This window comes from Trachypithecus francoisi, unplaced genomic scaffold (genome assembly GCF_009764315.1).
Source record: "Trachypithecus francoisi isolate TF-2019V2 unplaced genomic scaffold, Tfra_2.0 Lachesis_group3, whole genome shotgun sequence".
NCBI lineage: Eukaryota > Metazoa > Chordata > Mammalia > Primates > Cercopithecidae > Trachypithecus > Trachypithecus francoisi.
In genome coordinates this window covers 138,053,092-138,080,449 of record NW_022681468.1, presented here as the reverse complement: position 1 = coordinate 138,080,449, position 27,358 = coordinate 138,053,092, and the positions used below count along the sequence as shown (strand labels likewise).

General features: G+C 43.1%; 1 protein-coding gene across 3 annotated transcripts in view; it reads right to left on the bottom strand.

Annotated features, from left to right (window-relative positions):
* LEO1 (LEO1 homolog, Paf1/RNA polymerase II complex component) overlaps positions 1-18,149 on the bottom strand; it is a 34,352-nt gene extending 16,203 nt beyond the window's left edge. For 2 of the 3 annotated variants that reach the window (XM_033190104.1, XM_033190103.1), the window contains exons 1-7: positions 17,980-18,093; positions 12,726-13,481; positions 9,311-9,415; positions 6,917-7,011; positions 6,173-6,318; positions 5,023-5,107; positions 931-1,025 (exon numbers count right to left, since the gene is read on the bottom strand). In XM_033190104.1, coding sequence (XP_033045995.1) covers positions 931-1,025; positions 5,023-5,107; positions 6,173-6,318; positions 6,917-7,011; positions 9,311-9,415; positions 12,726-13,481; positions 17,980-18,037 — 1,340 coding nt within the window. In that variant the 5' untranslated portion in view covers positions 18,038-18,093. Of the gene's footprint in view, positions 1-930; positions 1,026-5,022; positions 5,108-6,172; positions 6,319-6,916; positions 7,012-9,310; positions 9,416-12,725; positions 13,482-17,979 lie in introns of all 3 variants that reach the window. The other variant, XM_033190102.1, reaches the window with a different exon arrangement.
* Positions 18,150-27,358: the final 9,209 nt, after the last annotated feature.

Sequence of the window (27,358 nt, the reverse complement as noted above, 5' to 3'; positions counted from 1 at the left end):
TGCAGTAAGCCAAGATCGTGCCACTGCACTCCAGCCTGGGCAATAAGACAAAACTCCATCTCAAGGGAAAAAAAAACAAAACAAAACAGGTGATTCAACTGCTGCTCTCTCTCTTTAAATAGAATTCAGAAGGAAAGAAAATAAGTCATAATGAGAAAAACTGACTGACTACAAAGAAGTAACACATGCTGGGACATTTACCAGGCTCTACTACAGTCCCAGTGAAGGGCAATTTTTCTAAAATGTCAATTTGTGGCCAGGCACGGTGGTTGACGCCTTTAATCCCAGCACTTTGGGAGGTGGAGGATCACTTGAGCCCAGGAGTTCAAGACCAGCCTAAGCAACTTATGGAGAACTGTGTCTACGAAGTGGTTTTGTGTGTGTGTGTGTGTGAGACGGCATCTTGCTCTACTGCCCAGGCTGGAATGCAGTGGTGCGATCTCAGCTCACTGCAACCTCCGCCTCCTGGGTTCAAGGAATTCTCTGCCTCAGCCTCCTGAGAGTACCTGGGATTATAGGCATCTGCCACCAACCCAGCTAATTTTTAGTAGAGACGGGGTTTCACCATCTTGACCAGGCTGGTCTTCAACTCCTGACCTCGTGATCCACCCGCCTGGGCCTCCCAAAGTGCTGGGATTACAGGCGTGAGCCACCGTGCGCAGGCTTTTTTTTTTTTTTTTTCCATAATCCATGCAGGGTGGTACACACCAGGTAGTCCCAGGTACTTGGGAGGTGGAAAGATCACTTAGGACTAGGAGTTTGAGGCTCTACTGAGCTATTACCATGTCACTGCACTCCAACATGGGCAACAGAGTGAGACCCCATTTCTAAAACTAATAATAATAAATTTAAAAATAAAAAGTATTTCAAAACTTGATCCCTCTGACCCATTCTGGGTATGTCAATACCCTTCAGGCATTTTGTACTCACCTTCCATCTGACCACTTGACTATCCGAGCATTGCTTTCTTTAATTTCATTTCCTTCTTCATCCCGGCGTATCCTCCATCTTATAGTATTTTCTACCTGTTTCACAACACAAGTACTTTAGAAAATTACAGTTTAAATGATTCTATGCATCTTTTTTTTCCTCAAGAGGCACATCATCACAGAATAAGCATACAGAGGTGACAGATGTATGTGTGGCAGGAAAATGAACAACACCGAAACCCTCTTAATCACCTAGAGATGCTGGATAAATTAAAACTGGGCAAAAATACGCTTAAGTGAATTTCTGAACTCCCAGTATCAGAATCACAGAAAGCTTAGAGCATTTGAGCAGATGGCAGATACTAAATGTACAGTAACCCCGAGATACGTTAAGACACAGTAAGAATTACAAGGGACAGGCGATAAAACTTGAGTCCATGTGAGGCAGAAATTTTGAACTGAAACCCCTATATGAGGCAGGTTCTCTCACAGAGCTAAAAACTCTAGAAAAATGAGACCAAAAACTCTGCCGATTGGCACAAAGAGAAAAACTTCCCATATATGAGCAAGGATAAATAAGTGCCCTGTGAAAATTAAAACCCCAGATTTCAATAGTTTTAGAGCCTATCTTACCTGCATGGTGGAGAAACACCAGACAGAGCTGGTAAGTGAAAACCACTGTTACTGAAATTAAAGTCAGTGGGACCTCCAGGAAAACACAACATGCTAAACGCATGCAGTTTATCACTGCTGCCTCCTGGAAACCCACTAAAATGACGATGAAGAGTAAAAACAGGACAGACAAGATAGAAAGAATGAGAATGAAGCTGGCAACAGACAGACAGATGCCAACAGTGTGAAAACTGCCAATGCCAAGACCATGCTTCCCTCTGCCTGTTCCCCCAGTGTCAATCCTAAACACAGCTGCTCCCAGTCCCAAGGAGATCGTCTGCATCTCCACTCCCTTAGTTGCAAATGTCTGTGCAACTGGGTCCTAATGATTCCCCCTTCCGGTTTTTCTTCTTTCCCTATTTATTCCTCACAAATAGCTATAAAGTATGCTGACTGAATAACTCCGTAATATTCATGAATTACATATGACGTCATACCTGAAATTTGTTTCAGAATAGTCTGGGGAAGCTGGGGTGGGGAATATGGAGATGACAAAAGATTGTTAACTTGGCGACTGTTGAAGTGGGTCTCGGGCACATGAGAGGGTTCATTATACTGTTCTTAATATCTTGGCGTATGTTTGAAATTCTCCTTAGTAAGGAGTGTAAACAAAACAATCTGTCACTATTCCTGTCTTCCCTCTCATACAATAGGTTGGCCACATATAAATACACAAATACGCCAGGCGGGGGGCTCACACCTGTAATCCCAACACTTTGGGAGGCCGAGGCAGGCAGCTCACCTGAAGTCAGGAGTTCAAGACCTGCCTGGCCAACATGGTGAAACCCCATCTCTGCTAAAAATACACAAAAATTACCCGGGTGTGGTGGCACGTGCCTGTAATTCCAGCTACTTGGGAGGCTGAGGCTGGAGAATCGCTTGAACCCAGGGGGCGGAGGTTGCAGTGAGCCAAGATTGCGCCACGGCACTCCAGCCTGGGCAACGACAGAGCAAGACTCCATCTCAAAAACAAAAACAAAAACAAAAAAACGAATAGGCCATTATTAATTGAGAAGCCATTCTAAAAAAATGCTTCCTACATAAAGTGATTCAAATAGTAATTATTCTATAATAGGACACATTGCTAGGTCCTAATCTATCGGGATGAAGGACACATAATAGTATTTCTGAAGACAGGGGAACCTCAGAGAGGTACATAAGCTGTATCTGGTTCCATGGTTCCTTGTTCTTAAAGAATTAACTACAACATGCTTTAAGACTGGTCAGCCTAGTCTTAAACATCACTCAAGAAAATAAGGGTCCAGGGTTATTTTCTGTCATACACCAAGGTTTTAAGACAATAGTTTATGTTAAACATCAACATTTTATAGTCTGATGCACTGAAATTTTAGGGTGAAATACATATTTATAAATTTTTTTTTTTTGGGAGACAGGGTCTTGCTGTGCCACACAGGCTGGAGTGCAATGGCACAATCACAGCTCACTGCAGCCTCAAACTCCTGGGCTCTAGCAATCCTCCCACCTCAGCCTCCTGGAGTAGCTGTGACTACAGGCACGCACCATCTCTGCCGGCTAATTTTTTAAATTTTTAATAAAAACAAGGTCTTTCTCTGTTGCTCAGGCTGGTCTCAAACTCCTGGGCCAGTCTTCTCACCTCGGCCTCCCAAGGTACTGGGATTACAGGTATGAGGCATCATGTCCAACCTTATTTACGAAGTTTGATACCCATACTAGCATCTGGTATCACATGGTCTAAAAATATAATAGATATATTGATACAAGCCTAAATCAATACATCCACATGTCTCAAGGAAATCATATAAACGGATGGGCTAATAAACAGAGATGAGTAGATGGGTGGTGGAGGGAGGACAGGAAAAACAAAAAAACAGTGTAAGCACTATATCTGTTGACTGTGTGAACTTGAACAAATTATTGGCATCTGTTTATCTCAATTTTATTTGATTTGCATTTCTATTAAGAGGAGTAGTGAAGTCTACTGAAAAGTTTTTGGATAGAAACCATCTTATACCAAGGTTGTTTAGGTAGTTGTTAATCCACCACATTGAAGAGATGGTACTATTAAAAATATAAAAATTCAGCGCCTAAAAAATGCCAGACTATCCCTTTCTAACAATTTAATACTATTTAAGGTGCCAAGGCCAGGTGTGGTGGCTCACACCTGTAATCCCAGCACTTTGGGAGGCCGAGGTGGGTGGATCACCTGAGGTCAGGAGTTCAAGACCAACCTGGCCAACATCGTGAAACCCCATCTCTACTAAAAATACAAAAATTAGCTGGGCATGGTGGTGCGCACCTGTAATCTCAGCTACTTGGGAGGCTGAGGCAGGAGAATCACTTGAACCCAGGAGGCAGAGGTTGCAGTGAGCCGAGATTGTGCCATTGCACTCTAGCCTGGGTGACAGAGCGAGACTCCATCTCAAAAAATATATATATACCCACTGGAAAATAAGAAATTTATGGAAAATCCTTCAGATTTAAGAACTGAAAATGCATAATTCCGGTTTCAGTATCATGCATTCAACCACCCCTTGTTCCCTTGTACAACTCAATTCTAAAATGTCTACTTGGCCAAGTGCAGTAGCGATCACACCTGTAATCCCAACAATTTGGGAGGTCAAGGCGGGAGGATCACTTGAGCTCAGAAGTTCAAGATAAACCTGGGCAACACAGCTAAGACCTCATCTCTACGGGAAAAAAAAAAAAAAAAAAAGCTGGGCATGGTGGCATGTTTTCTGTAGTCCCAGCTACTCAGGAGGCTGAGATGGGAAGATCACTTGAACCCAGGACACTGAGGCTGCCAAGGGCTGTGTTTGTACCGCTGTAATCCAGCCTGAATGACAGAGCAAGACCGTATCTCAAAATAAAAAGATGAAACTTCTACTCAACCTACAGCCTCCTTACTTAAAAGATTAGAGGCCCTCCTTGGATAGTGTGACCAGATGGTATGAGGTATCAAAGAGAAGCATTAATGGGAATTTAGTACAATAAAATTTTCTCCTAATAGTCAACAAAAGCAATCAAAAGAACACAGCCATATAGTGAAGTGTTAGGTGAAAAAATCACTTTCTTTTTTTTTTTTTTGAGACGGAGTCTCGCTATCTCCCAGGGTGGAATGCAGTGGCTGGATTTCGGCTCACTGGAAGCTCCGCCTCCCAGGTTCACACCATTCTCCTGCCTCAGCCTCCCGAGTAGCACAGGCACCCGCCACCATGCCCGGCTAATCTTTTGGATTTTTAGTAGAGACGGGGTTTCATCGTGTTAGCCAGGATGGTCTCAATCTCCTGACCTTGTAATCCGCCCACCTCGGCCTTCCAAAGTGCTGGGATTACAAGCTTGAGCCACCGTGCCCGGCCTAAAAAAATCACTTTCAAAAGCTCAAGTTTCAAGTTAGTTCTCCAGGTTTTACTTTATAAAAGGAAAAAGCATGAAATGGTACCTTTAATTTTAACCTGGTTCTACCTTCTTCATCCAGCATTTCTTCATCTTCAAATTCATCTTCATAATACTGAGGATCAAAAGGTCTACAAATTGTTTTCCAAATAAACTATTAATCATATTTTATAAAGAATATTACTGTTATGTAATAACATCTCTATTAATAAACACCATTATATCAAAAAATCATAATATAATTTAAAAAATCATAATGATCAATATCTTCATGCTTAACTTCAAGGAAGTAGTAATTTTACTTTTTTCTTTTTTTGGAGATGAGTTTTGCTCTTGTTGCCCAGGCTGGAGTGCAATGGCACGATCTCGGCTCACTGCAACCTCCACCTCCCGGGTTCAAGCGATTCTCCTGCCTCAGCCTCCCGAGTAGCTGGGATTACAGGAATGTGCCACCATGCCTGGCTAATTTTGTACTTTTAGTAGAGACAGGGTGTTTCTCCATGTTGGTCAGGCTGGTCTCAAACTCCCGACCTCAGGTGATCCACCCACCTTGGCCTCCCAAAGTGCTGGGATTACAGGCGTGAATCACCATGCCCAGCCAATAATTTTACTTCTTAAAACTTGTTGTTAATACATATTGCTTGAAATAAAGTACAAGTAAGGGTAAATATTCAAAATATCCTTTCTTCTTCTTATGTAATTCTGCCAAAGAATAGGCAACATATGCTCTAGTTTTCCACATCATCGTGCCTGTGGAAAAAAAAATTTTTAAAGCACAAGAGTTTGAATAAACTTAGTAAATAATACCCATCAAACACTGTCTAATTGTCCAAAATCATCACCTTTTCTAGACTAACATTAGTTGCTACAATGAACACTGGCATTTCTCTAGCAAATTTCATCACTTTCAATTTCAGCCTTTTCAAGGTTGTACTACTTAAAAAAATATCTTGAAGACCTGTGGTGTCTGTTAATTCATAAGAAAGTATCAAACTGCTCAAAACAGTTATAGCATTAAAAGCCTCCCCTACCAATACATATTTTTTCTATCTCAGGATGTGCTTGACTAATTTTTTCAGAGATACATGATCAATTTTCCATTTTTGTGATTTGTAAACTCAATGCGAAATAAGAAAAATAAACATTCTATGTATTTCTATTCAACATCCTGAAAAAATTTTAATTGATTTCCTTACCTGGGCTCTACACTGAGAAAGTTGGGCAATTTAACAAAATATAAGTCATTTCCTAAATCAGTGTTTACTTTGGGTATTTCTACTTCTATTCTGGTCTCAGGAATTGGCTCCTCTTCCTGTTGATCCTGAGGCAATCCATTTTCATCCTAGTGAAAGAATCAGAAGTTTAGAGCTTGATGGGACCTTAGAAATGGCTTCCTTCAACCTCCACACTTTAATTACTCTGGGGTGCAAGAAACACAATTAGATATCACTTTAGGACTAAAGAAGCCCCCAGTCCCCATCCGAACCCACCCACACACAAAATGGGAAACAAGATCAATTTGGATACCTCAGTTCAAGAAACTATCTCCTTTATGATAAATCTATCTTCCAAATACTCATCAACAAAAGTGTGAAATTAACACTTTAATATGAAGTCACTCTATCAATTAAAACCAGAGAAGATTATCAACACAGCAGACACTTCTTGGCATGAGCAAGAAAAACATTCAAGTCAATGGTTCTCAAATCAGAAGTCCTCACAGTTCAGTCCCCTAAGGCATGACACCAACCTCACGTTTGGCAATTATGTCCATTCCCCTTATAACCAGGAGTTCCCTACATAATGAAGAAAGTCATCTGTTCATTGTATTTTTGTACTAGAATTCAGTTATCAACTTCCTTTCTTAGAATAAAGGAGACTCTTCACCTTTGAAACTTTATACTTGGCCTTGAATAAGTTCATGTTAGTAATTGACTTACAATAGGCTGTCCTGGAGTAGGTGGTTTGTCTTCTCCATCACTCCCTGAAGAGATATCATCTGCACCTCCAAATAGATCCATGGTTCCACCATTATCTTCAATGCAGAAGGAAAAAGGCATTAGTGTTACTCTCTGTAACTAAGGTTCTTCACAGCTCATCATTTCAGCACATTCCCAAGGTTTCTGGACCACCATCAGAAAACCACCCAAAACATAATGCTGAGCCTGGCTCTCAAAAGACCCAACCAGACAGTGTGGGGAAAGGGAAGGGGGCAAATCTAGTGAAAGGCAAGCTGCACAGGAGGCACTTATTTCTCCTTTCATTTTCACCATCCTTGTTCTCCCACCTTCCTTTATTCCCCAGGAGCCCAAATGTTTCCTACAGTCTAGATGCTCAAAGTTGGGGCTGAAGCACTCCACAGACACCTATTTTCCATACGTCTATCCCAGATTCAAAATTACAGTCCAGGCACAGTGGTTCACACCTGTAATCCTAGCACTTTGGGAGGCCAAGGCGGGTGGATCACTTGAGGTCAGGAGTTTGAGACTAGCCTGACCAACACGGTGAAACCCCGTCTCAGGCCGGGCGCGGTGGCTCAAGCCTGTAATCCCAGCACTTTGGGAGGCCGAGGCGGGCGGATCACGAGGTCAGGAGATTGAGACCCTCCTGGCTAACACGGTGAAACCCCGTCTCTACTAAAAATACAAAAAACTAGCCGGGCGCGGTGGCGGGTGCCTGTAGTCCCAGCTACTCGGAGGCTGAAGCGGGAGAATGGCGGGAACCTGGGAGGCGGAGCTTGCAGTGAGCCGAGATCGCGCCACTGCACTCCAGCCTGGGCGACAGAGCGAGACTCCGTCTCAAAAAAAAAAAAAAAAAAGAAACCCTGTCTCTACTAAAAATACAAAAATTAGCTGGGCATGGTGATGGGTGCCTGTAATCCCAGCTACTTGGGAGGCTGAAGCAGGAAAAAGGAAGCTGCCACACCTGGCTGGTAGAACTACTTTCATCCTTCCAACTTATAATACCAGGTGGTGGTGGTGGTAGTGGTGGTGGTAGGTGGTGCTGTTGCTGTTGTTTTGAGACAAGAGTCTCACTCTTGTTGCTCAGGCTGGAGTATAGTGGTGTGACCTCGGCTCACTGCAACCTCCGCCTCTCAAGTACAAGCGATTCTCGTGCCTCAGCCTCCCGAGTAGCTGGGACTACAGATGCATACCACCTTGCCCCGCTAATGTTCTGTATTTTTAGTACAGACAGGGTTTCACCATCTTGGCCAGGCTGGTCTTGAACTCCTGGCCTCAAGTGATCCACCCACCTTGGCCTCCCAAAGTGCTGGGATTATAGGCGTGAGCCACCGTACCTGGCCAACACTGGGTTTTTATGAGCTCTTCATCTAACTCACAGCTCAAAGAATCAGTTTCTTCATCTGTTAAGAACTTAGGAACAAAACACTGAGACTGTCATTATTCAAACTTAAGAATGGACATTGTAACCTCCACCCCAATAAGAAGGCCAGCCCCCTAATAATGAATTCACTCTAACTATAAACGGACTGGGCGCAGTGATTCACACCTGTAATCCCAGCACTTTGGGAGGCTGAGGTGGGCGGAACACTTGAGATCAGGAGTTCGAGACCAACCTGGCCAACATAGTGAAACCCCATCTCTACTAAAAATACAAAAAATTTAGCCAGGCATGGTGGTACATTCCTGTAATTCCAGCTACTCAGGAGGCTGAGGGAGAAGAATTGCATGAACCCAGGAGGCAGCAGTTACAATAAGCTGAGCTTGCGCCACTGCACTCCAGCTTGGGTGACAGAGCGAGACCCTGTCTCGGAAAAAAAAAAAAAACAACAAAACTACAAAGAAGCAGGTTCTTATTCAACTAATTAAGCATGAGCAGCTTCTCATAGCTATATAACTTCTCTGAGTACACTGAGTGTATCCACACTCTTTTCTGTGGGTCTTGCGATCTGGGATAAATACACTCAGGGTTAGAAATGCACTACAGTGGCCGGGCGCGGTGGCTCAAGCCTGTAATCCCAGCACTTTGGGAGGCCGAGACGGGCGGATCACGAGGTCAGGAGATCGAGACCATCCTGGCTAACACGGTGAAACCCCATCTCTACTAAAAATACAAAAAACTAGCCGGGCAATGTGGCGGGCGCCTATAGTCCCAGCTACTCGGGAGACTGAGGCAGGAGAATGGCGTAAACCCGGGAGGTGGAGCTTGCAGTGAGCTGAGATCCAGCCACTGCACTCCAGCCTGGGCGACAGAGCGAGACTCCGTCTCCAAAAAAAAAAAAAAAAAAAAAAAAAAAAATGCACTACAGTTAAATGCAGAAAGGTATGGAAATATACATATATATATATATAAAATAATAATAATAGGGGTACCTTTTGGCACCTCAGTGTCGCTATCCGCTTCTGAATCAGATGCAATTGCATTCTTGCGTTTCATTCGTAAAACTTCATCTTCACTATCACTGCCTCTTGCAGATTCTATTAAAGGTAGAATTAGAAGTTCTGCATAATCAGTCGCCTTAGTTGAATTTTGTGTTTTAAAAGCAATATTGGAGATAAACAAATTGTGATACACCCATACAATGGACTACTACTCAGCAATTAACAGGAATGAACTACTGATACATGTAACCAACTGGATGAATCAAAAATGCTATATGCCAAGTTAAAGAAGCCAATCTGAAAGACTCCATATTTACTGTATGACTCTATTTATATGACATTTTCAAAAAGCCAAAAGTATAGTGACAGCAAAGACACCAGTAGGTGCCAGGGTTTAGGGATAGCAGAGAGATGTGACTCAAAACAGATAGCATAAGGGAGTTTTTCAGGGTAATATCTATTCTGTATCCTAATTGTGATGGTGGTTATACAAATCTATAGATATGTTAACATGAATAGAGCAGTACATGCAGAACCCCCCGCCAAAAAAAAAAATCAACTCTAGTGTGTGTTAATTTAAAAAATAGAATTCTTAAAATAAATACTGGCGCCAGGCGTGGTGGCTCACTCCTGTAATCCCAACAATTTGGGAAGCCGAGGTGGGTGGATCACTTGAGGTCAGGAATTCAAGACCAGCCTGGCCAACATGGTGAAACCCATCTCTACTACAAATACAAAAATTAGCCGGGTGTGGTGGCGTGCATCTGTAGTCCCAGCTACTCAGGAGGCTGAGGCAGGAGAATCGCTTGAACGTGGGAGACGGACGTTGCAGTGAGCCAACATCTCACCACTGCACTCCAGCCTGTGCGACAGAGTGAGACTGTCTCAAATAAATAAATAAATAAATACTGGCTTCTGCAAATAGAAAAACTTGGTAGAAATGAGAAAAGTAGCACTAAAACTTATTATCAAATTTACATAAGACAAATTTCAGAGAAAAAAAGGTAAAAATATTAGAAAGTAACTGACATATATATCATTATTTCTAGAAAGTCCAATTGTTTACGTAAAAACTTCACAAAAATCAATGGAACCACTGTTGAACTAGTAAGAGATAAGCAGGATGACCAGCTACAAGGTTCTCTACTATGACCCTGCCCTTGACTTAGTCTGCTAGTATTTGGGATGTAATACATGAGCCTTAAAGATTCTTTCTGATAACAGTAAAAACCACCCTACTTTTGGCCGGGCATGGTGGCTCTTGCCTGTAATCCCAGCACTTTGGGAGGCCAAGGTGGGCAGATCACCTGAGGTCAGGAGTTTGAGACCAACCAGACCAACATGAACTACTGATACATGTAACCAACTGGATGAATCAAAATATCAGGAGGTGAAACCTCCTCTCTACTACAAATACAAAAATTAGCTGGGTGTGGTGGTACATGCTTGTAATCCCAGCTACTCAGGAGGCTGAGGCAGAAGAATTGCTTGAACCCAGGAGGTGGAGGTTGCAGTGAGCTAAGATTGTGCCACTGCACTCTAGCCTGGGTGACAGAGACTCCGTCTCAAAAAAAAAAGGATGAGTGACCGGGCGTGGTGGCTCACGCCTGTAATCCCAGCACTGTGAGAGGCCGAGGCAGGTGGACCATGAGGTCAGGAGATCGAGACCATCCCGGCTAACATGGTGAAACCCCATCTCTACTAAAAACACAAAAAATTAGCCGGGCATGGTGGTGGGTGCCTGTAGTCCTAGCTACTCTGGAGGCTGAGGCAGAAGAATGGCATGAACCTGGGAGGCGGAGCTTGCAGTGAGCCGAGATCGCGCCACTGCACTCCAGGCTAGGCTGGGCGACAGAGCAAGACTCCGTCTCAAAGGAAAAAAAAAAGGATGAGTTCATGTCCTTTGCAGGGACATGAGGGACATGGATGAAGCTGGAAACCATCATTCTGAGCAAACTATCACAAGGACAGAAAACTAAACACCATATGTTCTCACTCATAGGTGGGAATTGAACAATGAGAACACTTGGACACATGGTGGGGAACATCACACACCAGGGCCTGTCGGGGGGTTGGGGGCTGGGGGAGGGATAGCATTAGGAGATGTACCTAATGTAAATGACGAGTTAATGGGTGCAGCACACCAACATGGCACATGTATACATATGTAACAAACCTGCACGTTGTGCACATGTACCCTAGAACTTAATTTAAAAAAAAAAAAAAGCCTCTACTCTGAATTAGTTATTCAAAACTTACTGCAGTACCATAGTCTACACAGATCTATATTCATCTCTGGAAATATGCTGCCCTCCTCTTCTAATAACACCAAGATGTGGTTTCCGAATGCTGTCCTGTGAGGTGTGTGTTAGATGCTATTTAAGCTAAGAAGATAGGACCAAATTATAATTAATATAATCAATCACCTATGGAAATGAAGCAATCCAGGTATCACTTCAGGAAGACTTCAACTCAAGGTAACTTTTATATAATACAAAGAAATATGATCTCTAATTTTTTATACATTCTATATGAAGAATGTGCTAACTTGAGCAGAATAGTCTAAATGGCAATGATAAAAGCAGGGTCCAGGAACCAAAGTTCAGGTGTATGCCCCCTGTAGTCTTTAGGGAATGAGTGCTCTAATCCTAGCTCGTCTCTGCAGGGTGAGGATACGCACGTCAATCTGTCCTGGCTCAGTGACACTGTCCACTAAGATCACCCAGCCATGTTTGCACTTTCTACATATTATACTCCCCAGGCAACCTCCTGATTATTATAATGTGGTATCCACTGTAGATTTGCCCCTGGGGAAACATATAATGATAAGGGAGAAATAACTGAGCCTCTTGAAACAATTTTGCAATTCGATTTTATATATTAATATCTTGTAAATTTGACTAGTTTGAGTAAACTCCTTACAGCTTGACCATCTCTGGATGATCAAATTTTGGATCTCAAAAAGCTGAACGGCAGCAATGGTGCCCACATCTCAGTACAGCTGCTCTGTGGGGACATTTCAATGGGATTGTTTCTTCCCCAGGCTAATCTGTTCTCTCACATGAGGCATGCTCTTCAGTTATCCACAGAAATGGAACCAACTTAACCCATTATGTAGCTCTTCTTACACCATATCCCGCTCTCTAAGACTCAATTTTAAGTCCTCTTTAAATTGTTTTTCCCCAGACCCATCAATGAACAAATGGAAGGGAAAGCAGTAAGAAAGAATAAGTAGATTAGAAAGATTTAAAAGAAGCAAAATGTATTCTAGAGTTAGAAGTTTGAAAGGGAGGGACAGAAGAGAAAAAACAGGGTAACAAAGATGGGAATGAAAGAAGACTAAACGGGTCCCTGCTGTAGCTGAATGCTGCTTTCTGAGCCATTCTGGTTCTCATAAATGTATTACCTGATTTATGGTCCTGTTCCTCTTCATCATCTGAATGCCTGTGTTCTTCATCTGAGGCCTGTGGCCTTTCATCATCAGAATTTTGCATTTTCTCCTCATCAGACAGCTGTGGTTGTTCTTCATCATCAGAATTCTGTTTCTCATCATCATTATCAGAAGTGACCGGCCGTTCATCATCAGAATTAGCCTTTTCCTCCTCAGATAGCTGCTGTCTGTCATCATCGGAAAGCTGAGGCCTCTCCTCATCATCTGTGTTGTGCATTTTCTCATCATCGTCAGAATTCTGCAGCTTATCTTCATCAGATCCTTGTGCCCTCTCCTCATCATCAGAATTTTGTATCTTTTCATCATCTGACTGGTCACTTTTATCTTCTCTGCCCCATTTTTCATCATCTGAATGTGCTTTTTCAGAGCCTTCTGCTTCTGAGTGATGGCTCCCTCCATCAGATCTGTGTCCTTCGTCTTCATCATCATTAGGGGCTTCTGATCCACTGTGCTGATCTACATCTGAGGGGTCATTGTCCTCGTGGTCGGAACGCTCAGACGCTTCTGATCTATTGTCTGATCTTTCAGAGTGATTATCACTACCACTATGATGTGAAGCTCCCTCGTCCTCACTGTCATCTCCAAACAGTTCCTTATTACTTGGTTGTCCTGAATCACCTCTTTCATCCTGGTCACTTTCACTTCCAGAGGCATTACTGCCAGAGGCAGCATTCTCTTGATCAGAATCTGAGTCAGATCCAGAATCAGAATCTATGGGATCATATAAACATAGGATAACATCAGCAAAAAAAGGCAGAGTAAGGCAGTCCCAAGGTCCATCCCAACATAAAAGCAATAAAGAAACTGGCAAAACACTGTTAGAACTAACATTCTCTAAGGCTGGGTGCAGTGGCTCACGCCTGTAATTGCAGCACTTTGGGAGGCCGAGGTGGGCAGATCACCTGAGGTCAGGAGTTCGAGACCAGCCTGACAAACATGGCAAAACCTCATCTCTACTAAAAATACAAAAATTAGCCGGGCGTGGTTGTGCACGCCTGTAATCCCAACTACTCGGGAGGCTGAGACAGGAGAATCACTTGAAACCTGGAGGCGGAAGATGCAGTGAGTGGAGATCGTGCCACTGTACTACAGCCTGGGCAACAGAATGAGACTCTGTCTCAAAAAAAAAAAAAGAAAAGGAAAGGAAAAATACAATAACTAAAATCAAAGAGTCACTAGAGGGGCTCAACCAAAGATTTGAGCAGGAAAAAGAAAGAATCGGTAAAGTTGAAGATACGTCAATTTGACTGTCCAGTCTGAGAAACAGAAAGAAAAAAGAATAAAGAGAAATGAACAGAACCTAAAAAAACCTTATGGGACACCTTAAGTTATACCATTGTATGCATAATGGAGTCTCAGAAGAAGAGAAATGGGCAGAAAAAAATTGTTAAATAAATAATAGCTGAGGCCAGGCACAGTGGCTCACACCTGTAATCCCAGCACTTTGGGAGGCTGAGGTGGGCAGACCACTTGAGCCCAGAAGTTCAAGACCAGTGTGGCCAAAATAGCAACATCCCACCTCCACTAAAATTACAAAAATTAGCCAGGTGTGGTGGCATGTGCCTGTAGTCCCAGTTACTCAGGAGGCTGAGGTGTGAGGATGGCTTGAGTCTTGGAGGTAGAGGGTGCAGTGAGCTGAGGTTGCACCACTGCACTCCAGCCTGGGCAACAGAGCAAGAGCCTGTCTCAAAAAAAAGAGACAAAAAAAAAAAAACAGAATATACATCATGACCAAGTGGGATTTATCCTAGTATTACAAGGGTAGTTCAACATCTAAACATGAATCAAAGCGAAACACCATATAAAGAACAAAGAAAAAATCATGTGATCATCAACACAGAAAAAGCATCTGATATCCAACACCTTCTCTTGATGCCATTCAACAAACTAGGAACAGGAGTGAACTTCCTCAACCTGATCAAAAGCATCTACAACAAAAATCCCACAGATAACATCATATGTAACGGTGAAACCCTAGATGGTTTCTTCCTAAGATCAGAGACCACACAATGATGTCTACTGTCACCACTCCTATTCAACATTTTACACAAAGTTCTAGCTGTGGCAATTAGGCAAGAAAAAGAAATTAAAAGCATACCAATTGGAAAGGAAGTAAAACTGTCTCTTTCATAGATACGTTTTTTTTTTTTTTTGAGACAGGGTCTTCCTCTGTCACCCAGACTGGAGTGTAGTCGTGTGATCTCAGCTCACTGCAACCTCTGCCTCCCCGGTTAAAGTGATTCTTGTACCTCAACCTCCCAAGTAGCTGGGATGACAGGCGTGTGCCACCACACCTTGCTAACTTTTGTCTTTTTATTAGAGACGGGATTTTGCCATGTTGGCCAGGATGGTCTCAAACTCCTGACCTCAAGTGATCCACCCGCCTCCACCTCCCAAGATTTTTTTTAAGAGACAGGGTCTTGCTCTGTTGCTCAGGCAGGAATGTACTGGTACAATCATAGCTCACTGCAGCCTTGAACTCCTGGTTCAAATGGTCTTCCTGTCCTGGCCTCCCAAAGTGCTGGGATTACAGGTGTGAGCCATTGCACCCAGCCAACATGATCTTATATATAGAAAATCCTAAAGAATACACGCACACACACAAAAAAGAAGATTACAGCTCATACATTCAGCAAGGTTGCAGAATATAAGATCAACATACAAAAATCAGTTGTATTTCCATACACTAGCATTAAATAATTCAAAATGAAATTAAGAAAACCATTCCACTTGCAGCCGGGCGCGGTGGCTCACGCCTGTAATCCCAGCACTCTGGGAGGCTGAGGCAGGCTGATCACCTGCGGTCAAGAGTTTGAGACCAGCCTGGCCAACATGGAGAAACTCCGTCTCTACTAAAAATACAAAAATTAGCTGAGCGTGGTAGTGGGTGCCTGTAATCCCAGCTACTCGGAAGGCTGAGGCAGGAGAACTGCTTGAACCTGGGAGGCAGAGGTTGCAGTAAGCCGAGATCGCACCATTGCACTCCAGCCTGGGCAACAAGCGAAACTCCTCAAAAAATAAAAGAAAAAGAAAACCATTCCACTTCCAATAGTATCCAGTAGAATAAAATACTTAGTAATAAATTTAACCTAAGAAGTGCAGGACTTACACAATGAAAACTATAAAACATTGTTGAAAGAAATTAAGAACTGGCATATTTATACATGGAAGCAGCATGCTAGGCCTAGGTAGAAGTTCTACTCATTGTTAAAATAAGAGTTATCGGACGTAGTCTGGGCACAGTGGCTCACGCCTGTAATCCCAGCACTCTGGGAGGCCGAGGCAGGCGGATCACAAGGTCAGATCGAGACCATCCTGGCTACCATGGTGAAACCCTGTGTCTACTAAAAATACAAAAAAAAAAAAAAAAAATTAGCCAGGCGTGGTGGCCAGCGCCTGTAGTCCCAGCTACTCAGGAGGCTGAGGCAGGAGAATGGCATGAACCCAGGAAGTGGAGCTTGCAGTGAGCCAAGATCGGGTCACTGCACCCCAGTCTGGGCGACATCTAAAAAAACAAGAGTTATCGGATGTAGTTATTTTCCACAACTCCCACAGACCAGGGAGATAATGAAATATGCTAGGCATAAAAGGAATCATATCCATACATTCTTCAGGACCAACAGCAATCTTCAAGGATAGCATACCAGATTTGGAAGTAAATTCTGGAAGAAAGTCTCAATGGACTTACAAGAAGGTAAAACATGAAGCCCAGAGACGTAACCAGCTCCACTCCTCACCTCCCTAAACACCGAGTTTGCAATGCGACAGCACTGCAGGGTACACCTTATGAAACTATTGTTTCTACTCATCCAGTTAATCAATTACGTATTAAGCACTGATGTAAGCTGGGAGGTAAGGGGATCATCTTTTCATTGTGCCCTCAAAATCTAGCAAAACAGCTGGAACACAATAGGGGATCAATACTTATCAAATTAATTCATAACTTCATGGAAATTAGCCATGGGAGAGTTCACATAGAACTGTACCTTGAAGGGTGAATGGGATATACACAAGTAAAAATGAGGAAAAAATGAAAACATGAGCAAAGGTAGTGGAACAAGAGTTAGTATACGGAGCTCTATATTTCCATATTTATTCTGACTAGCATCTCCTGGATACCCATCCCTGTAAAGCCTTCACACTAGAATTTAGTTCTCTGTACCTCCACCTAGTGCTGCCTTCACTATACTCTAGAAATGATGAATAAATTGGAGTTGGAGAAAACAGAGGAGGAAAAAAAAGAACCACCGAACAATGCATTTTACTAAGGAAAAAAGGTACACAGATACACTACTTGGAGCCTAGAGGGTTGCAAGAATTCTGAACTTGGTCTTGGGTTCTTTCTCACTTCAAATAGCTCCTATTCATATTTCAAGTGCCCGTAGTCTCAATTACTTGAAGGCTGAGGCAGAAGGATGGCCTGAGCCCAGAAGTTCAAGGCCAACCTGAACAACAAAGTGAGATCCTGTCTAAAAAAGTAAACTTTAAAAAAAACACCCACAATCCTGTGCCAGAAATACTTCCATGCACCATGCACATACACTAATTCATTCATTTCATCAACAAATCCTTCATTCCTCCTCTCCGCACACAGACCCCATGCACTCCCCAATCTAACATCACAGACTCCGGAAATTCTGTAGTTTCTGTACAAGCTCTTAGAGAACATATACTCTCCAATGTGAAACATCTATCTGTAACCCCATCCCATTATCCGTCCCAGACCCCTCATCCAGACATCTCAAGCACCCTATCACACCATGCTCTGGTTTCATTCAAGAGGGCATTCTGAGGCCCTCTGTAAATTCGCCTACCCCATCCCATATTCCTGCATTCATTTCCATTCATTCACAAACAGTCCTTACTCTGCGCTGGCCTGTGCAAGGCAAGGCGGAACAGGACTCCAACGTTCCTACCCGCTCTGCGCAGGCTCGCCTGCACCTCCACCACTGCCCTGCGCCCACTTCGCTCTACAAGCTCCCAGGCACCATCAACTCCACCGACACCCAGAGCCTCGAGGCGCTGACTGTGTCTGACTCTCCATCCCGCCCGCCGGAGGAGGATGGCACCTCCGGGAGTGCAGGGGGCGCTGAGGCAGGAGTGAAGGAACCGCCACCTCTTGCCCGCGGCGCCGGAGCCTCCAAGGTTGTCCGGCTCCTACAGCGGAAGGCCTGCCACCTACCCATCCTCCGAAGCCCAGTGAACCCACCTTTACGCTCAGCTTCGCTGTCGGCGTCGCTCCCGAAGAGATCCTCCATATCCGCCATTGTCGCTCACGTCCGCTGCTGCCTCGGCTAGGGGCAGCTCCCGGCCTCTCTTTACGGCACGGAACCACCGAAACACGACAGTGTCGCAAAGATTCGCTGAAGACACTCTTTTCCTTCTGTGACCTAGTTTTCGCTTGCCCAGTGAACCTAGCGTCTCCCGGGTGTGCATGGTATGCAAGCCAGGCCATTTCGTCAATATCTGTTATTTGCCAGGATTCTTACCGGGGGGCGGGCGTCCTGCGTTCGGGTGTGGGTGCTGGTGCGGATGGGTTGGGCGGTGACTGGGGCTCCCTGGGGAAGGGCCTCTGGCTGCGCGAGTCAGGCCTGAAGCCGTTTGTTTCTTACTGAGCAGCTATACTCCAGTTGTTTCATCCCAAACCCCTTTACCCTCTTAAAAATTGTTGAAGACGCCAAAGAGCTTTTGTTTACGTGGGGTACAGCTATTGATATTTACTGTATTCTTACTAATACGGTAATAAAATTTTAAGTTAATTCATTTAAAAATAATATCCATGTTAACAAATAGCTTTTTTAAGCTTTAAATGACTATTATTTTGGCCGGGCGCGGTGGCTCACGCCTGTAATCCCAGCACTTTGGGAGGCCAAGGCGGGCGGATTGCCTGAGCTCCTGAGTTTGCGACCAGCCTGGGCAACATGGTGAAACCCCGTCTCTACCAAAATACAAAAAATTAGCCGGGTGTGGTGGCGGGCGCCTGTACTCCCAGCTACTTGGGAGGCTGAGGCAGGAGAATCGCTTGAACCCGGACGGTGGAGGTTGCTGTGAGCCGAGATCGTGCCACTGCACTCCAGCCTGGGCGACTGAGCGAAACTCCATCTCAAAAAATAAAATAAATAAATGAAAAGACCATTATTTTCTAAAAAATATTTAAGCCAGGCGCGGTGGCTCACGCCTGTAATCCCAGCTCTTTAGGAGACCAAGGCGGGCAGATCGTCTGAGGTCAGGAGTTCGAGACCAGCCTGGCCAACATGATGAAACCCTGTCTCTACTAAAAATACAAAATTTAGCCAGGCGTAGTGGCACATGCCTGTAATCCCAGCTACTTGGGAGGCTGAGGCAGGAGAATCACTTGAAACCTGGGAGGTGGAGGTTGCAGTGAGCTGAGATGGTGCCATTGCACTCCAGCCTAGAGACAGTGAAACGCCATCTAAAAAAAAAAAAAAAAAAAAAATTTTAGAAGAGTGGAATTGTTTTAGTTTTGAAAATATCTTTAATGCCTAGCTTTAAGGAAGACGTCTTATTTGTCATACCTGTTTCTACAATCTGTTGAGAAATGTAGTTGAAGCACCTGAAGAAAATCTGGTCTTGCATAAATACATTTGTAATTGGAAAAGGGAGGCTCTCTCAGGGCTGTCTGAGATCCCCTGAAAGCGTCTCCAACCACAGCTTTGGAGCAGTGATTCTCAAACATCACAGATTTTCCGTCCTAGTTTGGTTTGAATGTTCTCTCCAAAACTCATGTTGAAATTTAATTCCCATTGTGAAGGTGTTAAGAGGTGGGACTTTAAAGAGGTGATTAGGTCGTGAGTGGTCTGCCCTCCCGTGTGGATTAATGCCATTATCACGGGAGTGAGTTAGTTATTGCAGGAGTGGTCTCCTAATAAAAGAATAAGTTTGGTCCCCATTTTCTCATCTCACTTCTGTCTCCTGCTATGGAGTGACTGACCCTTGCCAAATGCCAGTGCCATGCTCTTGGACTTTGCAGTATCCAAAACCATGAACCAAATAAACATACTGTTTATAAATTACCCAGTCTGTGGTATTCTGTTAGAGCAGCAGAAAAGGTACATTCTAACACACTTAATGAACACTTCATGTTTACATACGTTATATATAAAATTTAAGCAAGTATTCCACAAAGCATCATTTCCCTTTCTACTAATATGCATTCTGAGATTTTCTATTCGATTTAATTCTATTTCAGTTTTTTGTAGTGCTGTCAGGCAGTGCAACTCACTAAATTTGATTTCATTACTTACAAATGGATTGCAACCTGCAGCTAGAAAAATATTATTCAGAGGGTTCCATTGGCTGGTTTTGCAAGAAAAAACTTGATTTTGCTAGGAAATGTTGTTACAGTTAGTTGTACATTATAAAGTCAGATGGTAATAGAGTTTTCATAAATGGTCAATGCTAGGTAAGCTTTAAAGGGGCTCAAAAAAATGAAATGATTTGCACAGGTTAAAGAAGAAGGTGCCTTAAGGAAAACACAATTATATTTTAATTTTTAAAAGAGGTCTGGGTGAGGCCAGGCGCGGTGGCTCACGCCTGTAATCCCAGCACTTTGGGAGGCCGAGGCAGGCAGATCACCTGAAGTTGGGAGTTCGAGACCACCTTGACCAACATGGAGAAACCCTGTTTCTAGTAAAAATGAAAAAATTAGCTGGGGGTGGTGGCACGCGCCTGTAATCCCAGCTACTCAGGAGGCTGAGGCAGGAGACTCATTTGAACCCGGAAGGCGGAGGTTGCAGTGAGCCAAGATCGCGTCGCTGCACTCAAGACTGGAGACAGAGCAAGACTCCGTCAAAAAAAAAAAAAAGATGTATAAAATATATACTTACACCAAATCACACAAAAAGGAATATATGTTTTTAAATTTGTATAACACCTTAAAGACTTAGAGGAAAAACAACAGATTGATTAAACAGAATATATTCACTGAAAATTCACTCCATTTATGGTAAACTGCCACTCCACAGGAGGATCATGTGGCTTTTCTGAGTACTTTGTGGAAGGAGTTGGCCTTTAGAAGGGAACAGGCTGATCTGAATTAAAGAGAGCAAGAGAGGAACCTTGTAGTTTCTCTCTATAGCAGTAAGTGAATACTCAGCTCATTTCTTGGAAGACACAGGATATTCACTAACAGGCTGCCGTTACTGGATTTCTTACTGAATTACTGAATTAGGTTCCCACAATTGGTGCTATACGGATATAAAAATAATAACAAACATATTTCTTCATTTAAAAGAGTTTGGGGGGGCTGGGCGCGGTGGTTAACGCCTGTAATCGCAGCACTTTGGAAGGCTGAGGAGGGCGGATCACCTGAGGTCGGGAGTTTGAGACTAACCTGACCAACATGGAGAAACCTTGTCTCTGCTAGAAGTACAAAATTAGCCAGGCGTGGTGGCACATGCCTGTAATCCCAGCTACTCAGGAGACTGAGGCAGGAGAATTGCTTGAACCTGGGAGGCAGATTTTGGATTGAGTTGAGATCACGCCATTGCATTCCAGCCTGGGCAACAAGAGGAAAACTCTGTCTCAAAAAAAAAAAAAAGAGTTTGGGGGAAATGAAACAAATATTCTAAAACATCTGAAGAATTTCAGTTTTAGAAGTTAATTATAGGCTGGGCGTGGTGGCTCACGCCTGTAATCCCAGCACTTTGGGAGGCTGAGGCAGGCAGATCACGAGGTCAGGAGATCGAGACCATCCTGGCTAACATGGTGAAACCACATCTCTACTAAAAATACAAAAAATTAGCCTGGCGTGGTGGCAGTGAGCCGAGATCATGCCACTGCACTCCACCCTGGGTGACACAGTGAGATTGTTGTTGTTGTTGTTGTTGCTGTTTTTTGAGTCAGGGTCTCACTTTGTTGTCTAGGCTTGAGTGCACAATCACAGCTCACTGCAGTCTTGACATCTCAGGCTCAGGCAACCCTCCTGCCTCAGCTGCCCACGTAGCTGGGACCGCAGATGCATGCCACCACGCGTGGCCATTTTTTTTTTTTCAGACAGAGTTTCACTCTTATTGTCCAGGCTGGAGTGCAGTGGCATGATCTTGGCTCACCACAACCTCTGCCTCCCAGGTTCAAGCAATTCTCCTGCTTCAGCCTCCCGAGTAGCTGGGATTACAGGCATGTTCCACCACGCCCAGCTAATTTTGTTTTTTTTTTTTTTTAGTAGAGAATGGGTTTCTCCATGTTGGTTAGTCTGGTCTCGAACTCCTGACCTCAGGTGATCTGCCCACCTCGGCCTCCCAAAGTGCTGGGATTACAGGCGTGAGTCACCATGCCCAACACATTTTTAAAAATTATTTGTAGAGATGAGATTTCTCTATGTTGCCCAGGCTGGTCTCAAACTCCTGGGCTCAAGTTATCCTCCCACCTTGGCCTTCCAGGGTGCCTGGATCATAGGCATGAGCCACTGCACCTGGCCCAGGCACTATTTTCATATAAAAGAGTTTGGGGGACAAGGTAATTTATAGATTCAATGCCATCCCCATCAAGCTACCAATGACTTTCTTCACAGAATTGGAAAAAACTACTTTAAAGTTCATATGGAACCAAAAAAGAGCCTACATCACTAAGACAATCCTAAACCAAAAGAACAAAGCTGGAGGCATCATGCTACCTGACTTCAAACTATACTACAAGGCTACAGTAACCAAAACAGCATGGTACTGGTACCAAAACAGAGATATAGACCAATGGAACAGAATAGAGCCCTCAGAAATAATTCCACACATCTAAAACCATCTGATCTTTGACAAACCTCACAAAAACAAGAATTGGGAAACGATTCCCTATTTAATAAATGGTTCTGGGAAAACTGGCTAGCCATGTGTAGAAAACTGAAACTGGATCCCTTTCTTATACCTTATACAAAAATTAATTCAAGATGGATTAAAGACTTAAATGTTAGACCTAAAACCATAAAAACTCTAGAAGAAAACCTAGGCAATACCATTCAGGACATAGGCATGGGCTGGAACACCAAAAGCAATGGCAACAAATGCCAAAATAGACAAATGGGATCTAATTAAACTAAAGAGCTTCTGCCCAGCAAAACTATCAGCAGAGTGAACAGGCAACCTACAGAATGGGAGAAAATTTGTACAATCTACCCATCTGACAAAGGGCTAATATCCAGAATCTACAAAGAACTTAAACAAATTTACAAGAAAAAAAACAAACAACTGCATCAAAAAGTGGGCGAAGGATATGAACAGACACTTCTCAAAAGAAGACATTGATGCAGCCAACAGATACATGAAAAAATGCTCATCATCACTGGCCATCAGAGACATGCAAATCAAAACCACAATGATATATCATCTCATACCAGTTAGAATGGTGATCATTAAAAAGTCAGGAAACAACAGATGCTGGAGAGGATATGGAGAAATGGGAACATTTTTACACTGTTGGTGGGACTGTAAACTAGTTCAACCATTGTGGAAGTCAGTGTGGCAATTCCTCAAGGATCAAGAACTAGAAATACCATTTGACCCAGCCATCCCATTACTGGGTATATATCCAAAGGATTATAAATCATGCTATTATAAAGACACATGCACATGTATGTTTATTGTGGCACTATTCACAATAGCAAAGAATTGGAACCAACCCAAAGGTCCATCAATGATAGACTGGATTAAGAAAATGTGGCACATATACACCACGGAATACTATGCAGCCATAAAAAAGGATGAGTTCATGTCCTTTGTAGGGACATGAATGATGCTGAAACCATCATTCAGAGCAAACTATCGCAAGGACAGAAAACCAAACACTGTATGTTCTCACTCAAAGGTGGAAATTGAACAATGAGAGCACTTGGACACAGGGTGGGGAACATCACACATTGGGGCCTGTTATGGGGTGGCGGGGGGAGGGATAGCATTAGGAGATATACCTAATGTAAATGATGAGTTAACGGGTGCAGCACACCAATATGGCACATGTATACATACATAACAAACCTGCACATTGTGTACATGTACCCTAGAACTTAAAGTATAATAATAATAAAAAAAGAGTTTGGGGGAAATGAAACAAATATTCTAAAACATCTAAACAATTTCAGTTTTAGAAGTTAATTATAAACTATGAAGAGGTGCTAAAAATTGAAAGCCAGAAAATGATCAATGTAGATGGAGGTTAGTCAGCAAAGGTTTCTTTCCCGAGTAGCTGGAACTGTAGGCGTGCATCATCACTCCTGGCAAATTTACTTTTTAATTTTTTGTAGAGACGGGGTCTCCCGTCTTTGAGAGGCCGAGGCAAGCAGACCACTTGAGGTCAAGAGTTCAAGACTAGCCTGGCCAACATGGCGAAACCCTGTCTTTACTAAACAAACAAAAAAAATTAGCCAGGCATGGTGGCACTTGCCTGTAGTCCCAGCTACTTGGGAGGCTAAGGCAGGAGAATGGCTTGAACCTAGGAGGTTTTTTATGTACACGTCCATAGCCCTTTACCCAAAACCCCTGGAGCAATACGCATTTTAAAATTCAGATTTTTTTTTCAGATTTCAAAAAGTAATACAGTATCTAAACTCTATTACCACACCCAGCAGGGGCTGACCAGCATCCTATAATCAAAATGAGATTTCTGTAGTAAAACGTATGACAATTCAAACTAAGAGTGTTAAACAAACTTTAAATAGGTTTAGATCAGTTTGGGTCAGCATTTGCCATCAAAATGAGTTATGAAAGAACGCTCAATTTCAGATATTTTTTTGGGGGGGATACCTTAAAACACCATTAAAAGAAAACAAGAAAAAAAAATTTTAAAGAAAACAATTTCAGAGATTTTTTGGATTTCAGAATTTTGAAAAAGGGATTGTGGACTAGAACTAACTTATTCCATTTTCACAACAACCCTATAACATAGATTATATTACATTCCTCCCATTTTACATGTCAAGAATTTGAAGGAGTCAGCCACGGTGGCTCACACCCATAATCCCAACACTTTGGGAGGCAAAGGTGGGCATATCGTTTGAGTCCAGGAGTTCGAGACCAGCCTGGGCATCATAGTGAGACCTGGTCTCTAAAAAAACAAAAAAATTAGCCAGGCATAGTGGCTTACCCCTGTAGTCCCAGCTACTTGGGAGGCTGAAGCATGAGGGAAGTCAAGGCTGCAGTGAGCCATGATTATGCCACTGCACCCCAGCCTCGGTGACAGAGTGAGACCTTGAAAACAAAAAAAAGGGGAGAGAGAGAGAGAAAGAAAGGGAGGGAGGGAGGGAAGGAAGGAAGGAAGGAAGGAAGGAAGGAAGGAAGGAAGGAAGGAGGAGGGAGGGAGGGAGGGAGGGAGGGAGAAGAAAGAAAGAAAAAGGAAGAAAACAAAAAGAAGGAAGGAAGGAGGGAGGGAGGGAGGAAGAAAGAGGAAGGAAGGAAGAAAGGAAAGAAGGAAGGAGAAGAAAAGAAAGAAAGAAGGAAGGAAGGAAAGAAAGAAAGGAGGAAGGAAGGAAGGAAGGAAGGAAAGAAAAGAAAAGAGGAGAGAAGGAGGAACAGAGAAGCTAAGAGGCTTTGCCCTAAGCTACACAGCTAAGAAGACTTGCTCAGACGTAATGACATAAACATATTTTCAGTTTAGTAGGATTATTTGACTTTTAAAACGTAACACCACACACTAATGATTTTAGTAAAGAATATTTTATTTCCAAGACACATGGTAAGGAGGAGAAAAAAAATTCTGAATAATATTTATATAAAGTTACCATTAAAATTTAAATATAGGCTGGGCATGATGGCTCATGCCTGTAATTCTAGCACTTTGGGAGGCCAAGGTGGGCGGATTACTTGAGCTTAGGAGTTTAAGAACGACTTGGGAAACAGGGCAAAACCCCATCACTACAAAAAATACTAAAATTAACTGGGTGTGGTGACGTGTGCCTGTAGTCCCAGCTACTTGGGAGACTGAGATAGGAGAATCACTTGAGCCCAGGAGGTCAAGAATGTAGTGAGGCAGAGATTGCACCACTGCGCTCCAGCCTGGGTGACAAAGTGAGACCCTGTCTCCAAAAAAATAAAAAGTAAAACAATGTGAATATGTGTGTGTGTGTAGCATGTAAACAAAGAGACTATCTCTGGAAGACTGCATCAGAAGCTAGACCCAGCGCTAGCCTCCAAGAGAAGGAGCTAGGGAACTGGAGGAGAGAGGAAGGAGAGAAACATCACTTTTCACTCTGTACCTTTTTAATTTTGTACTAAACGAGCATATTCAAAATTAAAATTAGAAGTAGAAGGGCCGGGTACAGTGGCTCACACCTGTAATCCCAGCACTTTGGGAGGCTGAGGTGGGTGGATCACCTGAGGTCAGGAGTTCAAGGCTAACCTGGCCAACATAGTGAAACCCCATCTCTACTAAAAATACAAAAATTAGCCAGGTGTGGTGGCAAGCACCTGTAACCCCAGCTACTTGGGAGGCTGAGTCAGGAGAATCGCTTGAACCTGGGAGGCAGATGTTGCGGTGAGCCAAGACCTCTCCATTGCACTCCAGCCTGGGCAACAAGAATGAAACTCCGTCTTAAAAAAAAAAAGAAAGAAAATGTGAATACTGAAATGGCAGTAGTGTTTAGTTAACTCTGGATGCCGAGATTTTATTTTTTTATTCATTTTAATATTTTCTAGAGTTTCCACAATGAACATGTATTTGTTTTAGAATAAGCAGGAAAAAAAACCTTTGTTTAGGTAGCATATCCTTTGTTCAACTACAATTTTCCTATTAGTTTGGTATCTAGGATGCATAATACATCATAAACTGGGAATCACATTAGTTGCCTCAAGTATTTTTTGTGTGTTTGGAGCTATTTACCCAGTTGGAATTACAAAAGCTATTTTTTTTAGACAGAGTCTCTCTCTGTTGCCCAGTCTGGAATGCAGTGGCATGATCTTGGCTCACTGCAACCTCCACCTCCTGGGTTCAAGGGACTCTCCTGCCTCAGCCTCCCAAGTACCTGGGATTACAGGCACACACCACCATGTCCAACTAATTTTTATATTTTTTAGTAGAGATGGGGTTTCACTATGTTGGCCAGGTTAGCCTTGAACTCCTAATCTCAGGTGATCCTCCCGCCTCAGCTTCCCAGAGTGTTGGGATTATAGGCATGAGCCACTGCACCCAGCCAAAAAAGTTATTTGAATTTAGAGCTGATTACCTCATGGAAGCATTTGCAGGGTATCCGGAAAAGGCCGAAAACATACTTCCCATTATTCAATGTAAGCTGTTTTCTAAAACGACAGCAAACCCCTTTCCCGAACCTCTTTCCTCCACCACCATTAATCTAACTTGCTTTTCTAAGATTCAAGTGTCATCTCCAAAGCACTAGTATGTAAATTACTCCCTATGGAAATGAGAGTTTGGACATGCAAATATAAGCTTGGAAAGGGTTCCAGTATGCTTCCTATGAAAAGTCAGACTTATGTGGAGAAAGAAAGAACAGAATAAAGGTAATTAGTCAGAAATTCTTTCTTAGGACAGAAGCAAAGTTTGTCCTTTTGGAACCTTTTAAATATAGGGTTGGTTTTAGGAACCCGCTTCCTGGAATAGGTAGACTTGAGGCTCCTTCCTGAAGCTTGAGG